General features: G+C 49.2%; 1 protein-coding gene across 1 annotated transcript; it reads right to left on the reverse strand.

Moving 5' to 3' along the window:
- Positions 1 to 9,633: 9,633 nt before the first annotated feature.
- Positions 9,634 to 14,869, reverse strand: LOC123145222 (U-box domain-containing protein 5). The gene is made up of 7 exons (XM_044564596.1): positions 14,614 to 14,869; positions 14,343 to 14,488; positions 12,964 to 13,048; positions 12,540 to 12,725; positions 12,297 to 12,404; positions 10,805 to 12,000; positions 9,634 to 10,646 (listed from the first exon to the last, which is right to left on the reverse strand). The coding sequence occupies exons 3-7, from the start codon at positions 13,003 to 13,005 to the stop codon at positions 9,869 to 9,871; spliced, it is 2,310 nt and encodes a 769-aa protein (XP_044420531.1). The 5' UTR covers positions 13,006 to 13,048; positions 14,343 to 14,488; positions 14,614 to 14,869; the 3' UTR covers positions 9,634 to 9,868.
- Between the last annotated feature and the right edge of the window lie 11,130 nt (positions 14,870 to 25,999).

The following is a 25,999-nucleotide window of genomic DNA, read 5'->3' on the forward strand; positions in this document are numbered from 1 at the left end:
TACTCACCCACACCCCCTGTTATTCTACGGCGACGGCAGTCTCACACCGCAGCGAACCAGTGAACCCTCATACTCCTCTACGCGTGGGCATCCACTGCCGCGTCTTCCCCGGCTCCGCGTCGTCCCCTTCCTAGGCCTCGCCGTCGTCCACCGCCCTGGTCCTCTCAGCGCAGCGTGGTCAACGTGGTCAAGGAACGGCTTCCATCGGACGTGGACTCTACGTGGAGAGGCTGACAGCTGGGTCCACGGCCGTAGCAAGGAAGTGCCTCCTTATTACGCGGAAAATAATGATTCCTCCACCTGACAGCAGGGACCCACCAGACGGGCAACAATATTTCGCGAAAAAATGTTTCCCCCTGACTGCTGGGACCTACCAGCTACATCTTCACACGCAAGGAAGTGCGTCTAGGTAAAAAAACGATTCGCCCCCTGACTGCTGGGACCCACCAGCTACATCTTCGCATGCAAGGAAGTGCCTGACAGTCGGGACCCACCTGGTCGAAGCGTATGTAGCATTGTCATTCTGGTCACAAACGTGTACGTACATACTGGTCGATGTAGAGGCACGCATGTAGCATGTACATGTACGTACAGCGGCCAGTGTGCAAGAAAGAAAATACAGCCACATACGTACATACGGGCGGGGTCTCGAACGCCTACTCGCGCATACGTACGACCAGGGCTCGTGTACATGGCTGGGTCGGAACGGGGAAACAGCATCGTCGTCGTGTTCATGGGGAGCCACCCGGCTGGGTCGGAACGGAATGCGTCGTCGTGTTCATCGGGAGGGCTTGAATGGAACAGCCGATGGAAACGAGGCCTGGCGTACCGCAGAACGGAGGAAACGGCCTTGTGTTCGACCGGCCACGTTCGAAACGGAGTCCTGTTCATCGGGAGGGGTCTGGCGTACCGCAAAATGGAGGAAACGGACTTGTGTTGGACCTCCTACGGTCGAAACGGGGTCCTGTTGATCGGGAGGGGTGTGGCGTGTCGCAAAACGAAGGAAACGGACTTGTGTTGGAGTGCTACGGTCGAAACGGGGGTCCTGTTCAGCAGGAGGGGTGTGGCGTACCGCAAAACGGGACTCCACGGGATACTGTTCATCTCCACCGTCGACCCCCTCCAGCCTCCACGGGCTACTGTTCATCCACCGTCGACCTCCTCCAGCCTCCACCTGCGACTGTTCATCCACGGGCTCCTGTTCATCCAGCCTCCACCGCGTGCTACTCCACCGGCTATTGTTCAACCAGCCCTCTCCACGGGCTCCTGTTCAACCAGCCCTCCATGGGCTACTGTTCATCCAGCCCTCCACCGTCTACTGTTCATCCAGCCCTCCACGGGGTCGTCCTGTTCATCCAGCCCTCCACGGGGTCCTATTCATCCAGCCCCAACCGGCTCGATCGATCGGGGTCATGTTCATCCAGAGGCAACACCACGGGGTCCTGTTCATCCACCCCCACCGGGAACTGTTCATCCAAACCCCCCCCCCAGCAACGCTCACTGTTCATCCAGAGGCAGCATCGATCGGCTTCAGTTAGCAGCAGTAGCGAAGGAATCACTCGGGTTCAGTAACGTAGCTAGTGCAATCGCTCGGGTTCAGTTAGAGCCCAACGCCTCGCTCGGGTTCAGTTAGAGCCCAACACCTCACACACACGCGCGTACGTGTACGAGAGAAACGCGCATCGCTCGGCCCCCGACCACCCACCGTAACCGGGAACTCCCCGAAATTTTCCTCGCCCTCGCTTCTACCACGGTTTTTTTCGTCATGGGCGGCCCAAAGAATGTCATGCAGCTGTGTCTCCGGCCCGCCCAGGACGAAAAGCCCATTTTCTGTCATGATTTTTTGTCATAGAAGTAGGAGCCCACCACATCTATGATGATACCGGGTTTTGTCACAATTATCGTCATAGAAGTGTCATAAGTATGACAGAAGAAAAATTCGTTCGGCCCAAAATGTCACGGATGTGTCTTTTTTTGTAGTGGATGGTCCTTGCCCCCGGGTGGACTCTTTGCTGCAACGTCAGTGGTCTTCATCTTCGCCCACTACGTCTTGACACGGGCAAAGGCCATCCGTGCACCTTCAATGCACGTTGACCGCTTAACGACGTCGATACGCGGCACCACATCCACAAGTCGCTGCACCAAACCAAAATAACTACTCGGAATTGGCTCAGTTGGCCACAGCCGGACCACGACGTCCTTCATGGCAGATCCGGATATCTTGTGGAGCTCGGCCCACTGGGCCATCTGTTCGTTCAGCAACAGCGGACGCTTTGGCGTGCTGAATTGCGACCAGAAAAGCTTCTCCGTTGCATGCCCTTCTTTCGCTTGGAAAAACTGCGCCGCATCGGAGACACTCTTCGGCAAGTCCAAGAATGCGTCTGGAGAACTCCACATTTGATTAAGCGGGGCATACTTCGGATCGCCGAATTTAGTCTGTAATAAGAAAGGCTTACCGGCCGCTATCTCCCCAGCTTGCCGGATCTCCTCCCGAGCCGCTCTAGACTCGGATCGTTCTTCTCTCGCCTCTTGTAAGGCCATGTCGAGATCGGCCGTTTTGGCTTTGTTGTCCTTCTCGAGGAATTCGCACCGAACAGTGGCTTCCTTTAGCTCGCGCGCCATGGTAGACATTCTCTCCTCGCACTGGCGCCGAGCAGCCTATTCGGCCTTTAACTCATTAGCTGCCTTCTTGGCAGCCACATTACTCATCCTGGCTTGCTCCTTGGCTCGGGCAAGTTCAGCCCGAATGGTCTCATCCGCGGCAGCACTATCTGCAGTTATGCATGTCTCAGTATATAATTCTCAGCTTCGTGCTCATATTATTATACATACATATACTGACCGCCCAAAAACATACCTTGCGCCTCGTCGAGCCGCCTGTTAATAAGTGTGATGTCATCATCCGCCACATCAAGTTTCTGCTTCAGACCTGCAACCTCTGTAGCGTGGGCAGTCGCCATGGATGTAACAGCATGTGTTCCAATTAATTAGATTATTTCCTGAGCATATCTTTTTTGATCCTCTGATTTTGCCTCCCTTTGGACGCCAACCAGAGTCTCAGGGGATACTATCTATACACAGGTGCATTTTGCGCGTAGAGTGCAATTGAGGATATTACATGGCGTACCTCGAAGCCTCTTAGCAGGCCTGTGAAGGCTTCATTCAATCCGCTCCTCGCCGACAGAATCCTCTCAACTACCGTACCCATTAAGGTACGATGTTCCTCTAAGACGGACGCATGTTGCAACATGTCCATCAATGTATCTGGCGCCTCCGGATTCCTGGAAGCGGCTGCAGGAGTACGGACTCCCTAAGGGATATGTTTACTCGACCCTAGAATCGTCTCCGTCCAAAAACCGGATAGTCCAGGATCTTTGTTATTGGTCCCCGTAGGGGCCGCACGCCCTGGACCCGGGACGACCGAAGTATCACCTTCGGGCGTGGTCTTCATTGTCCCTCGAACCACTTGTTGATCGGGAGAGATCCTCCGGGACGACACCTCAAAGTCGTTCGCCTATTGGGCGAAGAGGTCAGAGGAGGCGTCTCGCTTTCCATCATCTCCGGAAGAAGATCCCCCGAGGAAGAGGACTGTTGAGGAAGACTACGTGCCGGACTGCAAACATATATTCTAGATGTTACCCTTGTAACCGGAAAAGAACGGAATATGTTCAAGACACCCTTGTTCACTTACGACTCGGCTAGAGGCTTGTCTTTACGGAGGAACTGTGCGACAACGTCGTCTTCCGAACCCGAATCGCCTGACAGGGGCATCTTCTCTCGCTTAGGAGCCTTTACCTCCAAACCTTCGGAGGCGGCCATTTTCTTACCATGGGGAGAAGGGATGTCAGTTTCTCCTCCTCTTTTGTCTTCGGAAGAGGGAGTCTCAATCTCCCCGGACATGGTGTCTGGTGTACCTTCAGAATGGAGGCCACCTTTGGCCTTCTTGCTCTCCTCCTTGTCCTCCTTCAGCGGCACTTGATATGGTGCCGGAGCCAGCATCCTTGTTAACACAGGATCAGCTGAGTCTTCGGGAAGAGGGGCCAAACACCTAATTCGTTCCGCCTTGTTTATCCAACCCTGGTTGAAGATGGTTTTCTCAATGTCTTGTTACGGGATATCTAACTAAGCTGTGTTCGGGGGTCGAGTGCTTACCGAGGTATCCGGATGGTTGCAGTCGAGGCCGATGTCCTCGGAGGTATCCGGCCACTGTTTTCGTGCCCCGAAAAATAACGTCCACATTCCTCTGTGTGTTGTGCCGAAGAAGTGTTGAAGGGTTCGTGGTCCTTCCAGGTTGAACTCCCACATGCGGAGGGGCCGTCGCTGGCACGGCAGGACCCGGCGGACTAACATTACCTGGATTACGTTGATAAGACCGGTGTCCTTCTTAAGGAGACTCCGGATGCGGCTTTGTGGAGTCTGCACTTCGTTAATTGATCCCCAGTCCAACCCCTTATTGATCCATGATGAGAGCTGTACTGGAGGGCCAGATCGGAATGCAGGTGTAGCTACCCACTTGGTACCATGGGGTTCAGTGATGTAAAACCACTCCCATTGCCATAAGTTGGAGGATTCCGTGAAAGAGCCTTTTGGCCACAGAGTATTGGTAAGCTTGCTCACCACGGCACCACCATACTCCGCTTGCTTCCCCTCGATTACCTTCGGCTTCACATTAAAGGTCTTGAGCCATAAGCCGAAGTGTGGGGGAATACGGAGAAAGGCCTCGCACATGACGATGAACGCCGAGATGTGAAGAAAGGAGTCCGAAGCTAGATCGTGAAAATCTAGCCCGTAATAGAACATGAGTCCGCGAACGAAGGGATGGAGAGCGAACCCTAGCCCCCGGAGGAAGTGGGAGATGAATACGGCCCTCTCGCCGGATCTGGGAGTAGGAATAACCTGCCCCTTCGCAGGGAGCCTGTGGAGGATTTCCGCGGTCAGGTATCTTGCCGCCCGGAGCTTCGCGATATCCTCCTCTGTCACCCACCGGCCTTGAGGGCTGGGTTCGGACATAACTGGGAGGCTCGGAGTAATTAAGTTGAAACCTGGGTGTTGGAACTCGAGGTTGGAAAGGTTGAGGAAGAGGTAGGCGTAGAGGAGAAAGACGGGTCTGTGCCCCTTTATAAAGACGATGAATATCAAACGCCTCTTCATGGGCCTTAAAACTTGCCTATTCCCAAGGAATCATGCCAACGGGACGGTTGGGTTACCCATGCCCGTATTGATGAGAATCCCGCAATAAGGGTACACGATCTCTGCTTGGACAAGACGTGCCAATGAAACCGCGTCTCAAAACGTGGAGCGGTAGGCTAAAAAACGGTTCAAAATAATGACCGGGCGGTGACGTGGTATCACGCTACAGAAGCTGTCAGTGGATTGGACTCGTGAACTATTATATTCTCTGTGTTGTGTGTGGTACTTGTTTTGCAGAGCCGGACACGTTCTCTGTGTTCGAAGGCTGTTTTGGAGTATTCGGAGAAGGAACCCGCCTTGCAATGTCGAAGACAATCTGCGCCGGACACCTCGTCATTGAAGCCTAGTTCAGGGGCTACTGAGGGAGTCCTGGATTAAGGGGTCCTCGGGCGTCCGGCCTGTTGGACATGGGCCGGACAGATGGGGCGTGAAGATACAAGACAGAAGACTCTCTCCCGTGTCCGGATGGGACTCTCCTTGGCGTGGATGGCAAGCTTGGCGTTCGGATATGAAGATTCCTTTCTCTGTAACCAACTTTGTACAACCCTAGTCCCCTCTGGTGTCTATATAAACCGAAGGGTTTAGTCCGTAGAGGCAATCACAATCATACAGGCTAGACTTCTAGGGTTTTAGCCATTACGATCTCGTGGTAGATCAACTCTTATAATAATCATATTCATCAAGATCAATCAAGCAGGAAGTAGGGTATTACCTCCATAGAGAGGGCCCGAACCTGGGTAAACATCGTGTCCCCCGTCTCCTGTTACCATCGACTTTAGACGCACAGTTCGGGACCCCCTACCCGAGATCCGCCGGTTTTGACACCGACACATACACCATTGTAGAGGCGATCCAACACAGTTCAGCTCATCCGGAATCAACGACGGAGAAAGGACTCGAATAGTGCATGAGGGACAAAGTATTCATCCATCAGCATCATATTCCCCTGTGCCCTATGTCAATTCAACACTCGATGTCCCTTGATCGATCCCTTGAAATTGAGAATATGCTCCTCCCCACGTTCTGCATCTTTAATGTTCGCTTGCATCATCGTCATTTCATTTCTCATATTCTTCCTCGTCTGACGAGGACGAATCCATGAACTCGTCATAAAAGTACTCCGCGTCCAAATCCATTGTGTTTGCTTCAAAGTAAACAACAAAAACATCAATAAATTTGGCTATGGCATTTGGCTAAACATTTGTCGGGTCTGTGGTGTCCGCCATGGAGGGCAATCTGCAGGGATGGATGGTACCTAGGCGGCGGCTAGACCAGGAGTGGATGGGAGGCGTAGGCAAGTCGGGGCTGACGCCCAGATGGAGTGGCGGAAGTTCAGCAAGGCCCTGGGCGGCAGACTGGGTTGTACAATGGTACCGTCAGTCTTAGACTACGCGGATAGAGAGCAAGGGGAGGGACTGAGTGAGAGGAGCCGGCTACGGGTGGGGTTTTCGCAGGGCCCGGGGCGTCAGATGCCTATGTGGTGGTTGTCCAAACGTTCGCAAACCTCTCCTCACTTTGGTTCCGGTTTGTGGAAATTTAAATGTGCAAACCCGTCCACGAATGTTGATGCACGACACTGGATGGCATGGAGTATCCGAACCACGCGTCTCGAAAAACGTTTAGAGGCGTTTTGATGATGGATGGGCGTTGAAGATGCCCTGACTGTGTTAACTCATTACTCCCCTGGTGCCAGGGCTATGGGGGGTGATCACCAGAATGGTATTGCATTGCACCGAAGGAAAGGAACAAAAAACAAAGATGCCGGTATGGCAACATGGAGAGAACACCGTGCGTTGCACCTGGGCATCATGATAGGACGAAGAAGGCACGTCCATCCATGATCGGCATCAGTCCATCCATCCACCGATTGGACGGACATAACTGGGATGGGCGTCGAGTGCGGAATGATCGGGCGCGCCATGGGCATTAATGGCGCTGATGCAGCGAAAAGCGATCGTTCAGGAAAGGACCGAGACGGGACGAGACCCAAAGTTGAGATCCACCAGTGCCATGCTCCATAGTAGTCCAGTCCATACGTGCATGCACGTACCAGGTCAGGTTCCCTGCACCGGGGGAGTCCGACAGCAAACGATCTCCGGAATGATGAATCACACCCGTGCTCTGCCAAGCTAGCCCGGGCCAATCACGGCGACTGAAACCGGAATGATTGCGAACTTCGTTCGTCTTTCTTTTTGCTTTCTGCTTTGCTCGGTGGACGATCGATCATGCATGGTGACATAAAAGGGAGCAGATCTGCGATCCTTCGAGCACCGCCAGCGGACGGGTCCGGAGCACCTGGACGCCCGGCAATTGGCACGAACAAAGGCGATTGCGCAATCGCAAAGGAGACTGCATGATTGCATATTTGCATTTCTGCGTGATGGTGATGCCGGCCACATTTCTTGATCGAGTGCGGCACGACGGCTCCAGCTGACGACATGGCAACTTGTGTGTATCATTGAACATCACTGATAATTTCCGCAAAGAAAAAAAAACCGATAAAGTTCCACTTCTTTTTGAAAAGAAGGATGACCCCGCCTTCTGCATCTCAATACATACAATCATTTTATTAATTATTCACAAATACCTTACAAAGTAATACTCTCTTCGTTTCTTTTTAGCTTATAAAATTTGTCAAAGTCAAACTTTACAAAAACTTTGTAAAGTTGACTAACTTTATAAGAAAAAATATCAGCAAACACAGTATGAAACCAATATTATTAGATGCATCATGAAATAATTTTTCATACCATATAAGTTTAGTATTGTAGATGTTGATATTTTTTTATATAAATTTGGTCAAAATTGGCATAGTTTGACTTAAAACAAATCTTATATGCGGAGTAAAAACAAGCGGAGGGAGTACATCAGTAAATCTGAAACCAACATCTTGACAACATCTGTCGCTACTCCTAACCACTTGGTGAAGGGGTATCGATTATCCAAGCCGAATACCAAACAGATCTCGCACCAAAGCCTAACATCTAAAGCCGGAAGCCTCAACCAAGCCTCATACCGTGTCTGGGCACACACCGGTCCGACACACTCTCAGAGGTCGCCGCCGCCGTCTTCCATCGATCCATCTTCAGAGCAGGTACTAACGCATAGACCTTGTCAGGCCTGCCGTCGACGCCACCATGACGCCAGACAACGCCACTGCGCTCGTCCATCAGCACGCGTCCACCACCGAGGCCCTGCTGCTCCATGCCGCCGGGAGACACCGTTCTCGCCGTGCCGGATGTCACGCCGCTCCTCGTTCGCGAACACCACCTGCCGCCACTGGTCCCATCGCCACCGAAGACACGGCCAAAGATCAAGAGGACCGAGCCGCCTCCAGGAACCACCCGATCTCTCTGCACCACAAGCTCCAACCCACCGCTCAAGACGACGCCACCAAGGTGGAAACCACGTTGTTGTGCCGCCGCCGCCCAATCCCAGGGATTTGGGGTTTTCACCTAGGCAAGGTGGAAGAAGGGAGTGGAGAAGACGTGCCTCAACATCGCTTCAAAGGGGGGATCCGCAGTGGCGGAGACAGGGGGACCAGCAGGGGCCCTGGCCCCCCTAACATCACTGATTTGATACCAATTGAAGATGAACAATGTACAATTTAGAAGAAAATACATGCATTAGTGTAGTTTGGCCATGTAATCAAAAGTTTGTGTCATTTCGCCCCCCTAATCTTTAATTCATGGCTCCGTCACTGGGGATCCGGCGCCCGTGGCACCACCGATGTCGTGTCCGCCGCCGCTGACCAAGGGTTTTCCCTGTACAGAGCTCCCAGTCCAACTCCCACCACGCTAATCGCCAGGTCCCATGAAGAGGAACTCGTGGGGGATCGAACCAGCCGGTGGAATGGGCAGCAAGCATCAGGTAGCCGTCTTCGGATCTGGCCATGGGGAAGAAGGGGTATCCCCACGCCGTGACCACCTCCTCTGTGCCCTCGCTGCCCACGCAGCCAAGGGCCACAGCCAGCCGCCCTGCGGGCGCCTCCCGCCGCAAGAAGGACGCCGCCCTCATCGTTGAAGCCACCGCCTCGGAGCCCGACCTATCTTCACCAGCAGAAGCGAATAGGGTAGATCCTCGCCGCCCTCTTCACCAGCGGCTACGCGGCGAGCCGGCGGCCCCCTCCGTAGGCGACGAGGGAGATGGGGAGGAGGGGAAGGGCCGGCGGCGGCTAGGGTTGGGAGCCGCCCGTGTCGCTCTGCGGAGCGACGCAGGGGCCGGATCGTTTCAGAGTTATTGATAAAGTTCCACTTAGAATTACTAATCCTATCCCAAGGCATAGGAGGGAACTCTTTTCTTGCAATAATAGGATGAGCCACTTGCCCTGGTTTGTTGAGATAAGATGAGTAAAATCTTCATTCATTTGGGGCTTTCCAGCTACTGTGGAACAGTAGGGTACACACTACACATAGAGAGGCAAACTTTTTGCCACACAAGACATGGATGAAACTATACCGGCTGTTTTTACTTCTTATACACACATCTACAATCAGCAAGACTCACAAATCTGTTAACCAATATATATATACTGAAAGACTCGAGGATGATAAAGAACATCTCACCAAGCATTTCCTTTGGGCAACACAACTGCTACCATCTATCCATGCCAAGAACCAAAAAAAGAACGGTTAGTGTTGTATACTGCTAACATGTACAAGGCCTACAACCTCGGTCCTCAGAACAGCGTCAGGGACCGAGGTTTCGAGAAAATGTTGAGCTTCCTCTGGAAAAAACCAGATGACTTCGACGCTGGCCGCCTGTGAATCGAGCTCTCGGTGGGAGGATCCTCTATCACGTCGGCAGCGGCCGCCACTTCTTGGGAACACGAGTTGTTGAGCTCGCTTTGCCTCATATCCCTCAGAAGATTCAGTAGCTTGAACGAGCAGCTCTTCGCTTCATCGATCCCGTTCACCGACAGGTCCACGAGGGCAGGGATTACGCCCTCCTTCATCACCTGGGAGCAATCCTCCACGCTACGGGAACATATTGCCAGAAGGATTATCACCGCAAGTTCTCGTTCTTTAGGGCTTCCTGTGTCCAGATACTCTGCAATGGCACCAAGGCATCGGTCTGTTCTGGTAATAAGCACCATGGCTTCTTCCTCGTCGCACAAGTTCCGCAAAATCTCCAAACAGCACTCGACGAAGCTTCCTTCTGTCAAAATGGGAACCAGCTTTGAGATTATTCCCAGTGAAATCAGCTCTGACTTCACATCAGCATCGGATGAAAGGTCACAGATAATCTTCAAGGGAAGCTCAAGGCCCTCGATATCTTCAGGTGCCAATATAGCCAAAACAGGAGGAGTGACAACAGAGGCCATCTGACGGGATTGCTGATGACTCAGGTGTCGAATCAGTTCATGGAATACCAACAAAGCTTCAGTTTTTAGCTCCGAACTGAGGAAGGACGTTATAAGACGGAATGCTTCTTCATCCATGGATGGAATCTTAGCCCTGCAACTCAAACAATAGTGTCTTTGAGAATGCTATCACGAGGCCTGAGATACGCACAAAACTCGTAGAATAGATAGATAAATGTAGTACTGCCTGAACCCCAATCTAAATTAATGAAAGGGTGATGTGGATTAGTCAGAGAAGATTGATTCTCTTACCTGCTGTTGGAAAGGAAATTAAGAAAAAAATGTAATCCAGCTTGTTGAGCTTTCATACTGTAGCTGCTGTCGTCATTTCTCAAGAATTCGAGGAATGCTTCTACAAATCCATGGGACGCCATAGCCCAGGAAACATCATCGTCATCGTGAAGAATGTTCTTCAGATCTTTAATGGAGCTTCCTTGTATTTCTAATGGGAGCTTGGACAGCTCGCAGAAGAACCTCAGGAACATGCCCTGGTTGAAGTTGTGGAATGACAGATGCTTCTGATAGTCTGCACTCCAAGAGAACTGAGAAAAACTATCCTTCGGCTCCTCCATATCTTTCACATGGGAGGAATCTGAGACATAACTGGCATCAGAAAACGCGACAGATGAACTGCTGTGGTCAATCACAAAATTCCTGCCATTCCCAGCAATTAGAGGCACTGAAACATTGTGCAAACTTGACATAGAGTGACCATGCAATTGCTCTGGCAAATAACTGTAGGAATCTTTGCTTGGAAGGAAATCTGAGATTGTGAAACCATGCTCTCTGCACCAATTGCAAATGAGATCCCTCATGCAAGTATTTGGAATCATCGCAAAGTTTTCTAGCTTTTTCTGTGTCTTGGGACAAGTGTTGTATCCCTCACTGAACCATTTCTCAATATATTCTCTTTCGTAAGTCTGTCCAGATGTTATTATCACAGGATCATGCATTAGCTTTGTTGATATTGGGCAACAGAACTCTGTAGGTGGTGTGGTTTCTCCGGACATACTACTCTGATATTCATATCCCTGGAAGTATGTTGGCTTGTCGCACTTTTCAGGAGTACTGGCATCGCTTGCAAGACTTAAGCTTGGACTCAAAGACTTGCTTTCAGATTGTAAATTTTCATTCCGCTCACCAGTGTCTGGTTTGACGTTCTTTCCATACTTTGTAACAAGATGTAGGAGAAACTTAAGAACCTGCTCCTTTTTTGCATCAGTACCAGTAATCTTATCGAGCAGTTTCCTGATCGCTCTTCTTTCAATTAAGATAGCTTTAGGAGATGTCAGGTTTAACTTTGAAGCTGCCTGCATGAATGTCTGAAGTATAAGTTCTTCAGTTGCATCAGATTGCCGAAGCATCTCTAAAATTGATTTGCCAGCCTCTTGTTCCAGTGGATCAACAGAAAATTTTACATCTCGGAGATCATTGTGGACCTCAGCAATCTGTGTTACAAGCGAAGTATACACAATCAATCAAAGCAAAAATACAGTGAAGATGCTGTCATAAGAGTGCCTGAAATTGTGATAAGCAATACCAATAGGGACTACGGATATCCACTAATCCTATACATTTCCCACAACCAATCAATCAAAGCAAAAATAATAGTGAAGATGCTACCATAAGAACGCCTGAAATTGCATGATAAGCAACACTGGGAGGGACTATGCTATATTTATCCTAGCATAAGTTGAGTTGATGACAAAATAAAAGAGTAAAACATCATAATAAATCAACTAACCTGATTAGCTAATACTGTTGGGACCATATTCTGAATCAGGAAGAGACTCCGTTTAAGTGCGTCTCTGACCCTTTCACACCGTGATAAAATCGCCTCTCCAGTAATTGCCTGAAACAGAAATATCCAAAATCATCAAACAATCCTTCCAAAAGCACCAAATAATCACAACAAAGGGTCCAAGAATCAATAATAAATTTAGGATGTTAGAATCTTGAGTTTCCCATCAACACAGGAATAACATACCAAGTAGAGTTTACTACATTCGATGCAGTGCTGAGTTATGAGTCTTCCTTTCTCAACTATATGGTATAAGTTGCACAATTCCTGTATTCCTGCTCTACATCCCGGCCGAGCTGCCTCAATTGATGGAAGAATAGAGGAGATTTTATCTAGCATCATAGTCAGCTCACTGCACAATGAGCTGTGAACCTAAAAAAAGCAAAACAATTCATATAAATGCATAAACAGAAATTAGGTACACGAAGATGAAACTGAAAAAACAATGAATGCCACCCTCACATGACTTCTATGACATAAAAAACAGCATGATGTCCCCGCCATACGCGAGAGGGTTTCATCTTGCATAATAAATGCATATAACCAAATGCCCATGCCTGAATAAAAAGTAGAATGGTTGCAAAAATGGAGAGGTAATTCAGTATTCTACCTTTGGACAAGAGTTACGCCGTGATAAACCCGTGTTCGCCATCGACAAAGAGCGGCGCACCAATCTTAATCTGAAGGGCCTTGAACTGTCCAACACAGAAGATAATAATGTCAGGAAAATGCTGTGAATTAAGTCATGGAAATCCAACCATATCATGACACTGAAGAATGACAAGTTGTTAAGATAAAATAAAATTCAACATGTGCTTGTGATGTATGCAATTTTACCAAAGCTGTCAAACGAAACAATAGTCCAGTCAACGCACATGTCAAATTTATATGGTATGCTGGTGGATTGTTGCATCAAGGGAACATTTTTCACCATGCATTTTTTCTGAATACTTTGTCCTTATCAGAATTAGACAATTTATTAACTGTTTATCACAACAACTTTATAGTAGCTATCCATTTTCATAACTATGCCGGGTACGCGTGCTATGGTCAAAACTATCAAAGCAAACTCCCCTTACACTTACAGGACCAACTGCATAACTAGATCGCATCTACGAACAATGATTAATCGTCAAGAAACCAAGACATGTCATCAGTAACAGAGAGGATATGGCCCTAGCCCAACTCCCAGTGACCCAGCTTAGCCAATAAAAAAAGTCAACTGATTGGTCAAAATACGGGTTGAACCACCACCATTATTGAAAGTCAACAGATTGGTCCGCAGCCGGTCTCTTTGTTGTTTCAACAACCATGTAATAAAATAAGAATGAACCGAGTTGATTATAGGCCAGTAGACCATTTCATTCCTCCGCCTTATACAAATGGTTGAAGAAATCAAATCACGGATAAGAGCAGGAATAAAGAAACGAGACATAGTCTGAGTTTCAAAGGGTGCCAATGGGTGGGTACATGACAAACTACCAGTCGTATCAGCTAAGCAAACATACTTTTTGCAACTGCTAAGCTTGATTCAAGAAGCATAGGCACAGAGGAAAGGAGAATGGAGTTTTGCAAAAATCCATTGATCAGTTGGTGTAGTATTGTATCAAGTATCAATCAAACCCGCATGAGGCATCAAGCACAACATCCCTGGCCATTAGTACAAAGTGGAAAGCAGTGGAAGGGTACAAAGGAGCATAAAAAATTAGCCCCTTCGGGTAAAAAGGAGTGGACCTAAACGGTGCAAACAAAAAGAAACTGATAAAAAAGATCGAGTGTTGTGTTCCCGGGGAGGGAAGAGCAGGACAGGACCAGCCGACGATTACTAACTCGATCCAAAAGTGATTATTGCCCATGGAAATGGTACCAAACCCCTCGGGATCATTAACAAGAGAGGATGCACACAGGAGGCTCCAATCAAGCAGCAACAGCATAGGGGCATAACCAGATGGAACGGAATCGGGTTGGAAGGGAGGCGAGGAAACCAACCTGCTGGCGCGGGAGTCGGGAGGAACGAACCAAGCTGCGCGCAGAGAAGGCAAAGAACCTTCTCCTCCTCCTCCTCCTCGTTGCTGCTGTTGCCCCTCGACAGGGGAACAGAGGGGATTGATAGAAGGAAGGAACCCTGCTGCCTCCTGCAACCACAAAGGCGGACGGAAGGAATCAACCGGACGTCCTCCCTCGCGAAGCCGCAACAACAAGAGCAAGAGCGGCAGAGGCTCGTGGAGCGGGGGCAGGGGAGGGATCGAATCGAACCAACCTCCGCAGCGCAAGAACGGCAACCCTCTGCTCTGCTGGCGGCTCACCGAGCCATGGAAGAAGGGTGGATGGGTCCTTGGATTTCGATGCCGCAAAGGGGGTGGGTTCGAGGAAGGGTGTGGGGGCTAATGGAGTACGGAGGTGCCTGCTCTCTCTCCCTCCCTGGGTCGACCAGTCTCCTACTCTGGTCTAGTGTATAGAGGAGAGGGAGACGGATAAAGGCGGCGCGGGGTGGGGTGGGGTGGGGGGGGAGGAGGGGAGAAGGGGGCAGCGAGACAGATAGAGAGAGGGAGAAAGGAATCGTGGAAATGATGGGAGAGACAGGCACACCACCACCACCACCACCTGCACGCACCCATAGCGCGCGCGCCAGGCAGTATAATATTCCTCCTCTCCCTCGGTCTCGTGCTCGGGCTCGTGTCAATTTTTTCCACCATGACCCGCGCGCTGCCCCTGCTTTTCCATTCCCGGTCGCCGTCTCCGCCATAGCGGTTTTCGGGGCCCGCCCCCCCCCCCCCCCCCCCCCCCGATGGCTGCCCTGTCCATCTCCATCGGCTCGGTAGGGCAGCGAGTAGAGACGCGCACAAAGATTTGGGATGACCGCGCGCACGGCCACCACCTTCCCACGAGACCGCGCGCGTGGACACGTACGTGCCATGGCGGTGCACCAGCCCGGGGACGGACGCGGCCCCGCGGACCGCACGCGGCAGCAGGGGCGGGCGAAAAGGCAGGGCCATGCCATGCGAGCTGCACGCCGCCGCCTGCTGATGATTTTCAGGGGCTTTGTTAGGCCCGCGTTGAAACTTATAAAAAAATTGATTGGTCATTAGTGGTTGGGGGAAGATTCGGCTTCTGTTGGATGCTGCCGAAACGATCAACTTATCCCACCGGAGAGCTTGGGAGTATTCATACTACTACTACTACTGCGTACAGGAAGCGAGTCTTTGCTTAAGGTACTTAGTAATCACTTGCTTCCAGCGGAAGCACGCGACGCAAGAATGTCATTCTCTTCGCCCACATTTGGAGGGATAAGCATTCGTTCGGCTTAACTAAAGACCCAGCTTGACAAATACACTACCTCTTATTCCGTCCTAAGTAGTAATTTGCGTGTGTACATGTAGAAACTTGACACCACACCTCGTTTCAGGAGTTTTATAGACAAAGATTACCCGAACAAAGGAATCATAAGTGGAGAGAGCAGTCTACCGTCGTCTTGACTCGAATAATCATACTTCATGCATGAGTCATGATGCATTACCAATGTTATGCATCACGCATCATCATGTGAAGCCACGCTTGTGAATGCTGCGTGCATGATTGATTCGGTAAGGGCGATCAGTTAGCAAACCACTGACGTACGTACGCGTCATGCAGTGCGAGCAGCCGGCGGTTGCTCTCATGCAACAAAAAGGATGATCCGATCCTAGTCTTGTTCTAGTACTAGTTTTCTGTTCCTTGATCACAAAAGAAACAGAATGGCGATAAACTTATCTCCCGCTACCTGCTCAGGGGAATTAATTAGGAGTATTCATATACGTACGAGTCTTTGCTTAAGAGGCTTAGAGCATCTCCAGCAGATATTGTTTTTTTTTTCCAGCAGATATTGTAAAATGGTCATCCGGAATAAGGGCATCTGCAACAGCAACACATAAATTTCCCTCGCATCCGTCCACGAACACGGATGTGAGGGACTGCCATTCAACCATAGCCACATACATTTCGACCCGCATTTAAACAAACCGGCCGATATTCATCAAAGTTTCGATAAAAAATAGCACAAATCATCCAAACAAAGCATGCAAATTGAGTCTAATACAATAATGTCTCGATTCTGCGAGATTAACCAGATGTCCAACAAGTTTTTCATGAACCGATCATTTCATCTCACACATACTGCCCCTTCAGCTTCACCCAACAGTGTGTACATGTAAATGACCGCCTCTCTGTCCTGTGGTACACCACGGCAACGCGTGCGGGCTACATATAATGCGTCGACAACATTGAGTAAATGAATCAATCAACAAGTTGAGAAAAGAGTAAGTAAAACTTACGATCTCGTCCTCTGCTGCGTGCAATGGCCACGTTGCCTCGAGTTGACGAATCACGTCGCAAAACTTGATCACGCTGATCTGTATAACGTGATAGCAATACGACAACGACCTCACGTTGTGTGGTTGAATGACGTACATGTCGTAGGGCGCAATATGCTTTCGCGTGTGAAACTTTTCATGCACTTGCTCCCAGAAGGTCGGCCCTCTGCTCCTGCCTACGAAATCCGTGGATACGGCCAGCCACACATCGCACAACAACTCATCCTCCATGGCCGAGTAGCTCACCATCCTTCGTACTTAAAAAAGGCATAGCATTTAAAAATAAGCTCGATGACATTTGACCGAACACTTGTCGGGCATGTTGTCCGCCATGGAGGTCGTCGACAGTGGGCGGAGTGTACCTGGGTACAAACGGCTCCAGGGTGGACAACTATGTCGTAAAGGTGAGCACGCACGTCGGCGCAGGTTGCGGACGTCCGGCAATGTCTCTATGGCGGCCGAAGACGTACGGCGACGGCGGCGCAGGTGGAGGGTGCGGATGCAAAGCAAGGGGAAAGGGGCGGAGTGAAAGGAAATGGGACCGGGAGGGGGTATTGGGTGGGCCGGGTGTCGGAGTCCTACGTTTCGGGTGTTCGTACTCCCACAAACCTTCCCCCACTTTGTCTCTAATTTGCGGGAGAAAACGCGTCCGGACCGCCCCGCAGACGGTACAGACCCGCGTTGATGGCTTATGCGGTCCGGACAGCGCGGTCCGGACGGATGCGAGCGATTTGCGGGTCCGCCTTGGAGATGCCCTAATAACAGCGATTTAGCGGACAAGGGAGTCTTTCCCGCCTGGATAGATCCCGCAAAATCGGCCATCCTGTAAAAAATGCGGGATTTTGCATAGTCCGGGTCGTTTCCGCTATATCCACCCACGCATATGCCACCAGTGGACGTCTGTTACTCTCCGCAGCTCGTTTGGGCGTGGACAAGCACGAGCACCGACTGCGCCCGGGCTGCCCACAACTTGTTCGACGGAATGACACAATAAGATTCGGTATGTTCTTATTGCTCCTGTCTTTTCAACTTTGCATATGCTATGTGCATTGTTTTGCATAGACCGCTAGTTCATTTAGGACATGATCAGTGCTTGGAAACCATGATCATTTAAGAGTTTATCATGTTGAACATGATCAATGATAATGAAGATTCGACCCAAATGCAGGGGGATCCAACTTGCCCTTCACTTGAAGTTGGGACAACGTCATATCTCAATCCGAGCAAGAAGAGGAAGAAGCCAAAGACGACAAAGGCAAGAGGTCCGACACTCCATCATTTGAGGATAACTTGCCCTTCATTTTGGCATGTCCGGATTGTTGAGCTACTCGCTCCGGTCCTTTTTACTCCGCATATTAGACTTGTGCCAAGTCAAACTTTGCAATGTTTGACCAAATTTATACTAAAAACTATCGACATCTATAATATCAAATAGATATACTATCGAACCACCTTTCATAATTAATCTAACAATATTGATTTGGCATTGTGAATGTTTAATATATTTTTCTATAAGTTTGATCAAAGTAGAGGGACTTTGACTTCGGTCAAAATTTATATGCAGAATAAAAAAGATCGAAGGGAGTATGATTTATTTGATTTGTCGTATTTGTTTTGAACGGTTGAATTAGGATGATTTGTATCATAAGATCGACGTGTATGAATTGCATGGATTTAAGAATCCGCACTTAAGGTGTGTGGATGTACGGTTGTCCAAATGAGGGGCCGTCCGACGCTGTCCACAAACACGGCCGAACATGCTCGCGGGCGTATAGGGACCGGATTTGTTAAACCCGGCTGTACATGCTCTTATGTAGGCTACCAAAGGTGTCCCTAGCTTTTGTTTTTTGTTCATTTGATACGAAAGAAACAGAACAACCGGCCCGGCAAACACACGACGGATAGATGGATGCGGATGCGGATGCTGTCCGCACCACGTCGATCGAGCGAGTGCGAGCGCTGCTTTATGCAAAGGCGACGACGGGCGATGCTCGACCGATCGCCGGCCGGCCGCACGTCTCGATTAGCCAGCGGTTGCCTGCCGCGTCTCCCGATTCGACCGGAGCTGGCCAACACGGCGGGTCCACCTGCCCCGGCCCGACATGCATGCCGGTGGTGGATCGCGAATCTCACCCTGCGCGATCGATCGCCACATTTCGCGTCATCTTCCCTTCCCTCTCGTGTCTCCCGTGCGTGATAGGGTCGTGAAATGGAGTCGAGTGGCCGGAAGGCAAGCCGGTAAAACCGAACTTAGCCATATCCCTTTGGCCTTTGATATGATATGATATCGTTTGGACACCTTTTGAGAGTGCGTTTCTGGGTCCTGGCCGGCCGGCCGGCTACGCCTGAGGTGTGGCCGCGCAGTTGGCCACGTAAAGAAAGAATCCTCGTCGTCGGTCGTATCGTATCGTAGCCATGGAGGTCACCCTGGGCTTTTTTGATGAGGCTATGATGGCATGCACACATGCTCTGCGGCGCGCGCGTCGACGTTACGATCATGACGCGGCCCGCATGTGCATCGGAACGGACGACACGTTACGGGCGCTCCTTTGCGTAGGAGCGACGGCTGCCTGGAGGTGAACGTACGTATCGGCGGGAGGTGGATGGTGGGCGCACCCATGACGGTTGACCTCGATCAGGTACGTCTGCGCTCTCATCACCGGTCTGAGGTCTGATCATGTTGTGCATGTGAGGATCCTACCCTCATCGATCCGCCCGGAACCTTCTGTGGGCAGCGCGTATCTTGGAGCAGTCAACAAAACATGAGTGCAGAACCATACATGATCCATGAACCATGCATGTTCCGTCCCATGAGCACGACGTGTGCCGGTGCATGGGAAAAAGAATAAGGCCGCGGCGTACGTGCCGTGCCTATGCCTCGTACGTACTCCGTGCAAGCTACTGGCGCCGTGCGTGCGTGCCAACCACCGGCGTGCAGCATGGTGCCACGGCTTCAAATTCAGTCCCCATGCGGCCGGCCGGCGTGCACCGCCGCGACCGCCCGGCCACGACTAGATCAGCGCGCCGTATATACCCCGTTTCCATATGTACGATCCGGCCAACGCTCCGCCGCCGGTCCATGTCTTGCTTTCCTCCGACCAGAAACGTATGCGTGCGTGCGAGCGACGCGCCGTTGTCTCTATGCGTTTGGCCCATAGCGACGGACGGTCGCCCAGTGAATCAATCGGCCGGGACATCTCTCAGACGTACGCAGGGCGCGCGCGCGAGAGAGAGAGAGTCGTACGTGGCGCGTTCAAAGCTCAAAACCTCTGACCTCGTCGGCGATCGACGTACGTGCGTGCGTACCCGGCGGCACGGCATCCATCGTCGCCCGTTGTCCAGGTCAGCCGAGTGACTGGCCGCCGGCCGGCCGGGCGCGTCACAGCGACGGCTAGGCCAGCGGACCGTCGACCAGGACCGATCAGAGAAAGCGGCGATCGACGTACATGACATGATAGGTTACATTTTTTTGTCTGCGTACGTTCGAAACAGCTCACCTCAGCACCGTCAGCAGCAGCCGGGCGCGCACGTCCTAGTACGTCGTCGTTGCTTTAATTAATCCGTCGCTCCGGCCGGGTCAGAAGAAGGTCGCGATATTGTAGCGCGCTGTCAGTGCCAGGAGATTCGATTCGCCGTGGAGCTTCAGACCGGGAAAAACGGATGCGGCGGCCGCGTCCGTATCGGAAAAGCCAAACGCCGCGGCTCCATACGAATTTGCGCGGTGGCGCCCGGAGCGGCGACTGGCCTGGCCTTGACCGGGGAAAGGCACATACGGCGGCGAGAGCGGGATTATTATTCCGCGACCAAAGCTGGCTGGGTCAAGCGGTGAAGTGATGATGTAAGTCACAATGCGCGTGGTAATTCGGTGACCTTTAAAATGGCTCTGTGATGATGATCAGATCAGTAGCCGATCGATCCTCCCGGCGACCGAGCTCGAGCGGTCTCCGTCTCCGTCCGGGATCCCAATTCCACGAGCACAAGGGAGCAAGCATATGCGTCCAGCGAGCAGTTTCAGACTTCCTGCAAGCGACACCTATTAACGACCGTCCCTGATCGCGACAAACAAGATTAGTTACACGGGCTCCGCCTGACTCTTGTGTCCCATCTTTTACCGTGATAAAGCGCTCTGTGTGTCTGTGTGTGTGTGTGTGTGTGTGTGGGGGGGGGGGGGGGGGGGGGGATTTATTCTCTTAAGATAAGACGAGGAAGTTTGACTCCACGGTCCAGCCCAGGGTTCTTCCCGTGCAACACTAAGTTTCACGAGTAGTAGTACCTCCCTCCGTTCCAAAATGAATGACTCATCTATTTTCGAACGGAGGGAGTAGTACACCTGCTACGTTCTCCGTGCATGCATGCAAGGATCCTTTCAAATTGCACCAAACGGCAAAACGCTTTGACTAGCAGAAAGCGCAAAGACGTATGTACGTATATATATTATGGCTCCATCGGACTGTTCAACCGCTTCACAGAAAAACCATGCATGCTCAACGACCATCTCCGTTGGAATATCTGCAGTTGGCGCGCAAAAGTACGTTCTAGAAGTCGCAAACCACGTGAAGATGGGCCGCAGCGCAGGGGAAACTGCTACCCAATCAATCCACCACAGTCCCAAAGGTCCCAACCAACGCTGCGAAATGGAGCATAGATACGCGGGGAAACCTAATCGAGGTCACGTAATCGCGTCGACGTCGACTCTGAACCTTTCAGCACGAGAAGAAACACCGACGGGGTGGTAACTAGGCTAGGCTCCACGGTGACGGACTGATCGACGAACCACCACGCGTATACGAATCATTCACTGCCATTCTAGCATGCCACTGTTTATGTTCGTACCTACTACACGTGCTACATTTATACGTCCACGCTCCTCTCACTCGTGCGGCTCTCTCGTGCCTAAATTTAATTACACCAGTCAGGTCTTAAACTCAAGATTTTGGCTTCGATGACATGTAAAATTGCACGCACCTGTCAGTGCACCCAAAAGCTCAACCCGGTGAGAAAATGTGAGCTATGCATTTATACTTCAACCGAAAACATTGTTTTTTTTGTTTTGCGGATTCAAAACTTGTATTACTCAATTACCAATTCGGTACAATCCATCGCAGCCAGCTCCAAAACCTCTGGAGGACCCGAACCAATCCAAGTCATGGTTCTTCCTTGAGCTCTACCAAAAATAGCTAAACTATCGCTGGCCTTATTTTGCGACCGCGAGACATGAGTAATACATGATTGACGAAGACTAAGAAGATATCTAATCCCCTTTTACTAGAAAAACATAAGCAGAACGGTCAAAACCATCACATGTGATTATAGACACCGCCACAAAAGAATCCATCTTAACTGCAATAGGCAAATCTGATCGCTGTATAGAATAGTAGAGCCCCTTCATGCAAGCGCATAGTTCAGCCTCCAAAGCATCTTTGCAAGAGAATAGAGCTCTGCACGCCGAGAAGATAATCTGTCCATCTGAGCCCCTCAAAATCATCCCTGCTCCAGCTGTGTCACTCGAAATAAAAGACCCATCTGTGTGGTTTTGAACATTAGTGTGGCGAGGCTATGTGAAGCACATGTCAAATACACATGTGTTCTGATAGAGTTAGCAACTCAAGCTTTTACTTGAGATTTACTGTTTTCGTTGCCAGAGAGTGTGCTTTTTCTCATTTGAATAATTACTCGAGAGGCTTCGGCTACATGAATTATTTCTCGTTTGGTCAAACTTAGTAATAGTTGATTTTTAATTGAATTTATAAGTTGTCTACTTTAGGGAAAGAGGGAGTGATTTAATGAAGAATACTTCGTTTTTTCTAGGCATTGCTTTTTTTAGGGAAACTAGGCATTGCTACATTTATTATTGTTTTATGGTGAAAGTAGTCCTGGCCCAACAACTCCTAAAACTTCAAAAGGCTCCAAGAATGGTGGCCTAAATGATGCGGAATATAAAGATCTACGCAATGATAGAACTAAAACATGTACTTAAAAATGTTAAACATGTATAAAATATGCTCTTGCTCTAATGATAAAAGGTAAAAAAATCAAGAAAACCAGAAAGAAACAAACAAAACCGTAGAGAAAAGGAAAAGGAAAGGGAAAAAATCGATGCAAAACAGTGGAATGCAGTGAAAAACAAAAAAAATAAAAACGCAAGAAAGAAAGAAATAAAACCAAAGCAAAAGAAGGAACAAACAAAAAAATCCTGAAAAATGGTGAAGCAAAAAAAAAAGAACCAACATAAAAATTACAAAAGAAACACAATGACTAGTCTGGACTCCGGACAGAACAAGCGACAAACACACGGCCGAGAAGGCTCTACTGGGCCGGGCCAAACGCGCGGGTGTTGCGGTCGAGGCAGCTACCATTTCGCTTTACGCGAGACATACACTCCCACCTCGTCAGATTGCGACAAATGTCATACTACATGTATGCCACTTGTCACAGTCGGAGAGTTTTTCTTTTTTGGTAGATTTGTTTATTTAAAATGTTTTTTCTTAAACCGTGCATTCAAATCTTGAACCGTCTCCACCGTTGGATTCCTCGCGTTAAGATCTTCAAAACTAGATCCCATGTTGATAGGTTTTGAGAAAGTTTTTTTTTCATGAAAAAAACCCAAATCGGGAACACAATTTTCCCTTTCAAAGAGGCAGGGTCGTACCCCTCGCGGAAGCAAATCCGTGCCTCCACGAGGAGTAACCTGTGCCTCTTGTGGTAGGAAATAAAGAGAAAACATGTTTTTCCCTTTGGCGAGAGGCACAGTCATGTGCCTCTTGCGTAAGCAAATCCGTGTCTAGGAGAAGTAAATATGTGCCTCCCGCGAAAGAAAATAAAATGTAAAACCGTTTCTTTCGTTTATGAGAGGCACAGTCGTGCCTCTCGCAGAAGTAAATCCGTGTCTCTCCTGGTAGGAAAGAAAAGAAAAAGCATTTTTTTTCTTTTGCAAGAGGCACGGCCGTGCCTCTCGCGGAAGCAAACCCGTGCCTCCACGAGAAGTAAATCGTTGTCTCTTGCGGAAGCAAAAAAAGCGTCTTCTTTTTTTCCTCTCACGAAAGCAAATCCGTACCTCTACGAGAAGTAAATCCATGCCTCTTGTCATAGAAAAAACACATTTTTTTCTTTTTGCTAGAGGCACTGTCGTGCCTCTCATGGAAGCAAATTCGTGTCGCGATGAGAAGCAAATTCGTGCTTCTCGCAGAACAAAAAGAACAAGAAAACAATTTTTCGTGTCAACTTTTTTTGACTTTTTGTCCAACACTGAAAGTGCGTCAAGTTGACTAGAGGGGGGGTGACTAGATGATTTTTACAGATTCGCCACTGAGGAATTTCAGGGTGAGGAAATTCCTAAGTCACGAACGACTAGCAGCGGAATAAGTACTCAGATGCAAGCATAACAGAACAGAAGCACAGTCATCTTGATGAAATGAAAACAAACACAGAGTACAGAAAGCGTAAACACAGGATGAGCAGGCTGAAGATGAACTGACTGAAGAAATTGAACCGAGGAAATTGAGAATGTCTTCAGTCAAAGTCTTCAAACAGAAGCGATCAAGTACACAACACAGTAATGAGGAAATGAAAGGGTTGAGGAAATAGAACCAGTTAGCTTGATGAAGACAATGATTTGGTAGACCAGTTCCAACTACTGTGACAGTTGTACATCTGGTTGGAGCGGCTAGGTATTTAAACCTGAGGACACGCAGTTGCGGACACACAGTCCTCACTGTATTCTTCTTGATCTAAGGTCACACAGACCTCGGCCAATCACTCATGGTAAGTCTTCAGGTGACTTCCAAACCTTCACAAACTCGGTCACTCGGCGATCCACAATTTCCTCTTGTATGCTCTAGACCATCACGCCTAACCGTCTGGAAGATGCACAGTCTTCAAAGGTAACAAGCGTCGGATCAATACAGGAACAATCTCTTTAGTGATACTCAATCACTTTGGGTTTGTAGGTGTTTGGGTTTGGGTTTTCCTCACTTGATGATTTTCGCTCAAAGTCCTCGGAGGATGGGATGCTCTCAATGACAAGTGTCAGTTTCTCTCGGAGCAGCCAACCAGCTAGTGGTTATAGGGGGCGGCTATTTATAGCCTAGGGAGCAGCCCGACATGATATGACATAAATGCCCTTCAATGATATGACCGTTAGGTGGATAAGATATTTTGGGACAGCTGGCACATAGCACAACAACAGTCGGAAATTTGAGATTCAAATTCCTCAAGGCTATCATGTTCCTCACTTGTAGGTAATCCACACTGGCAAATTCCTAACTCCTCAATCAGAACAAATTCCTCAGAGACCAGAAGAACTTCGTCTCTGTCACTGAAGAAATTGACTGAACTGTATGAGATTTCCAATGGCTTCACTCGAAGGGATTGGTAGGTGTAGAATTTTGAGTTGAGCATCACATGGAAACTTTTTCTTAGTTTTTCCTCGACCCCCTTTAATAGTACGGTGTTTCCTATGACTCAAGAAAGATAAAATGAAACTACAAAAACAAAAGTCTTCACGCTTCATGTTCCTCGCATAAATACCAAGTCTTCAGGGTCACACCAATTTCTTCACTTTCAAAGTCTTCAGAAAGCCAAAGTCTCCAGTTGAAGACATTCATTTTTAGGGGTCGACTTTCTCTGTAAATATCAAACTCCTCATAGATTTATAGACCTATGTACACTCACAAACGCATTAGTCCCTTAACCTATAAGTCTTCAATACACCAAAATCACTAAGGGGCACTAGATGCACTTACAATCTCCCCCTTTTTGGTGATTGATGACAATATAGGTTAAGTTTTCAACGGGGATAAACATATGAAGTGTTAATACCGATATTGAGGAATTTGATTGCAAGATATAGAAGAACTCCCCCTGAAGATGTGCATAGTGAGGAATTTGCTTTGAGAAGCAATGCACATTGAGGAGTAGAATCATGAAGATCTCCCCCTATATCTTGTAATTCACACGCATTTAACATATAATATGAAGAATTTGAAATGCATGATGAAATATGGTGATTGATGTAATTCAGCATGCGTGCATTAACATAAATGAGGAAATATCATGCAGAAGAACATAGCAGAAGTATCAGACCACCATCGGAGTTAAGATTGCAACTTGATCCAACAATGTTTTCAAAAGAACGAGAGTTGTAACTTAAAGAAAACGCCCATATATAGAGACCCGCTTGAAGACTAACTCAAATTTCTCCCCCTTTGTCATTGAATGACCAAAAGGGACAAAAAATGAGGACTAACACCCCTGAAGAATATCATCATTGAGTCGATGGAGGAGCGCCAGCGTTGTTGG

The sequence above is a fragment of the Triticum aestivum genome, chromosome 6D (genome assembly GCF_018294505.1).
Source record: "Triticum aestivum cultivar Chinese Spring chromosome 6D, IWGSC CS RefSeq v2.1, whole genome shotgun sequence".
Classification (NCBI taxonomy): domain Eukaryota; kingdom Viridiplantae; phylum Streptophyta; class Magnoliopsida; order Poales; family Poaceae; genus Triticum; species Triticum aestivum.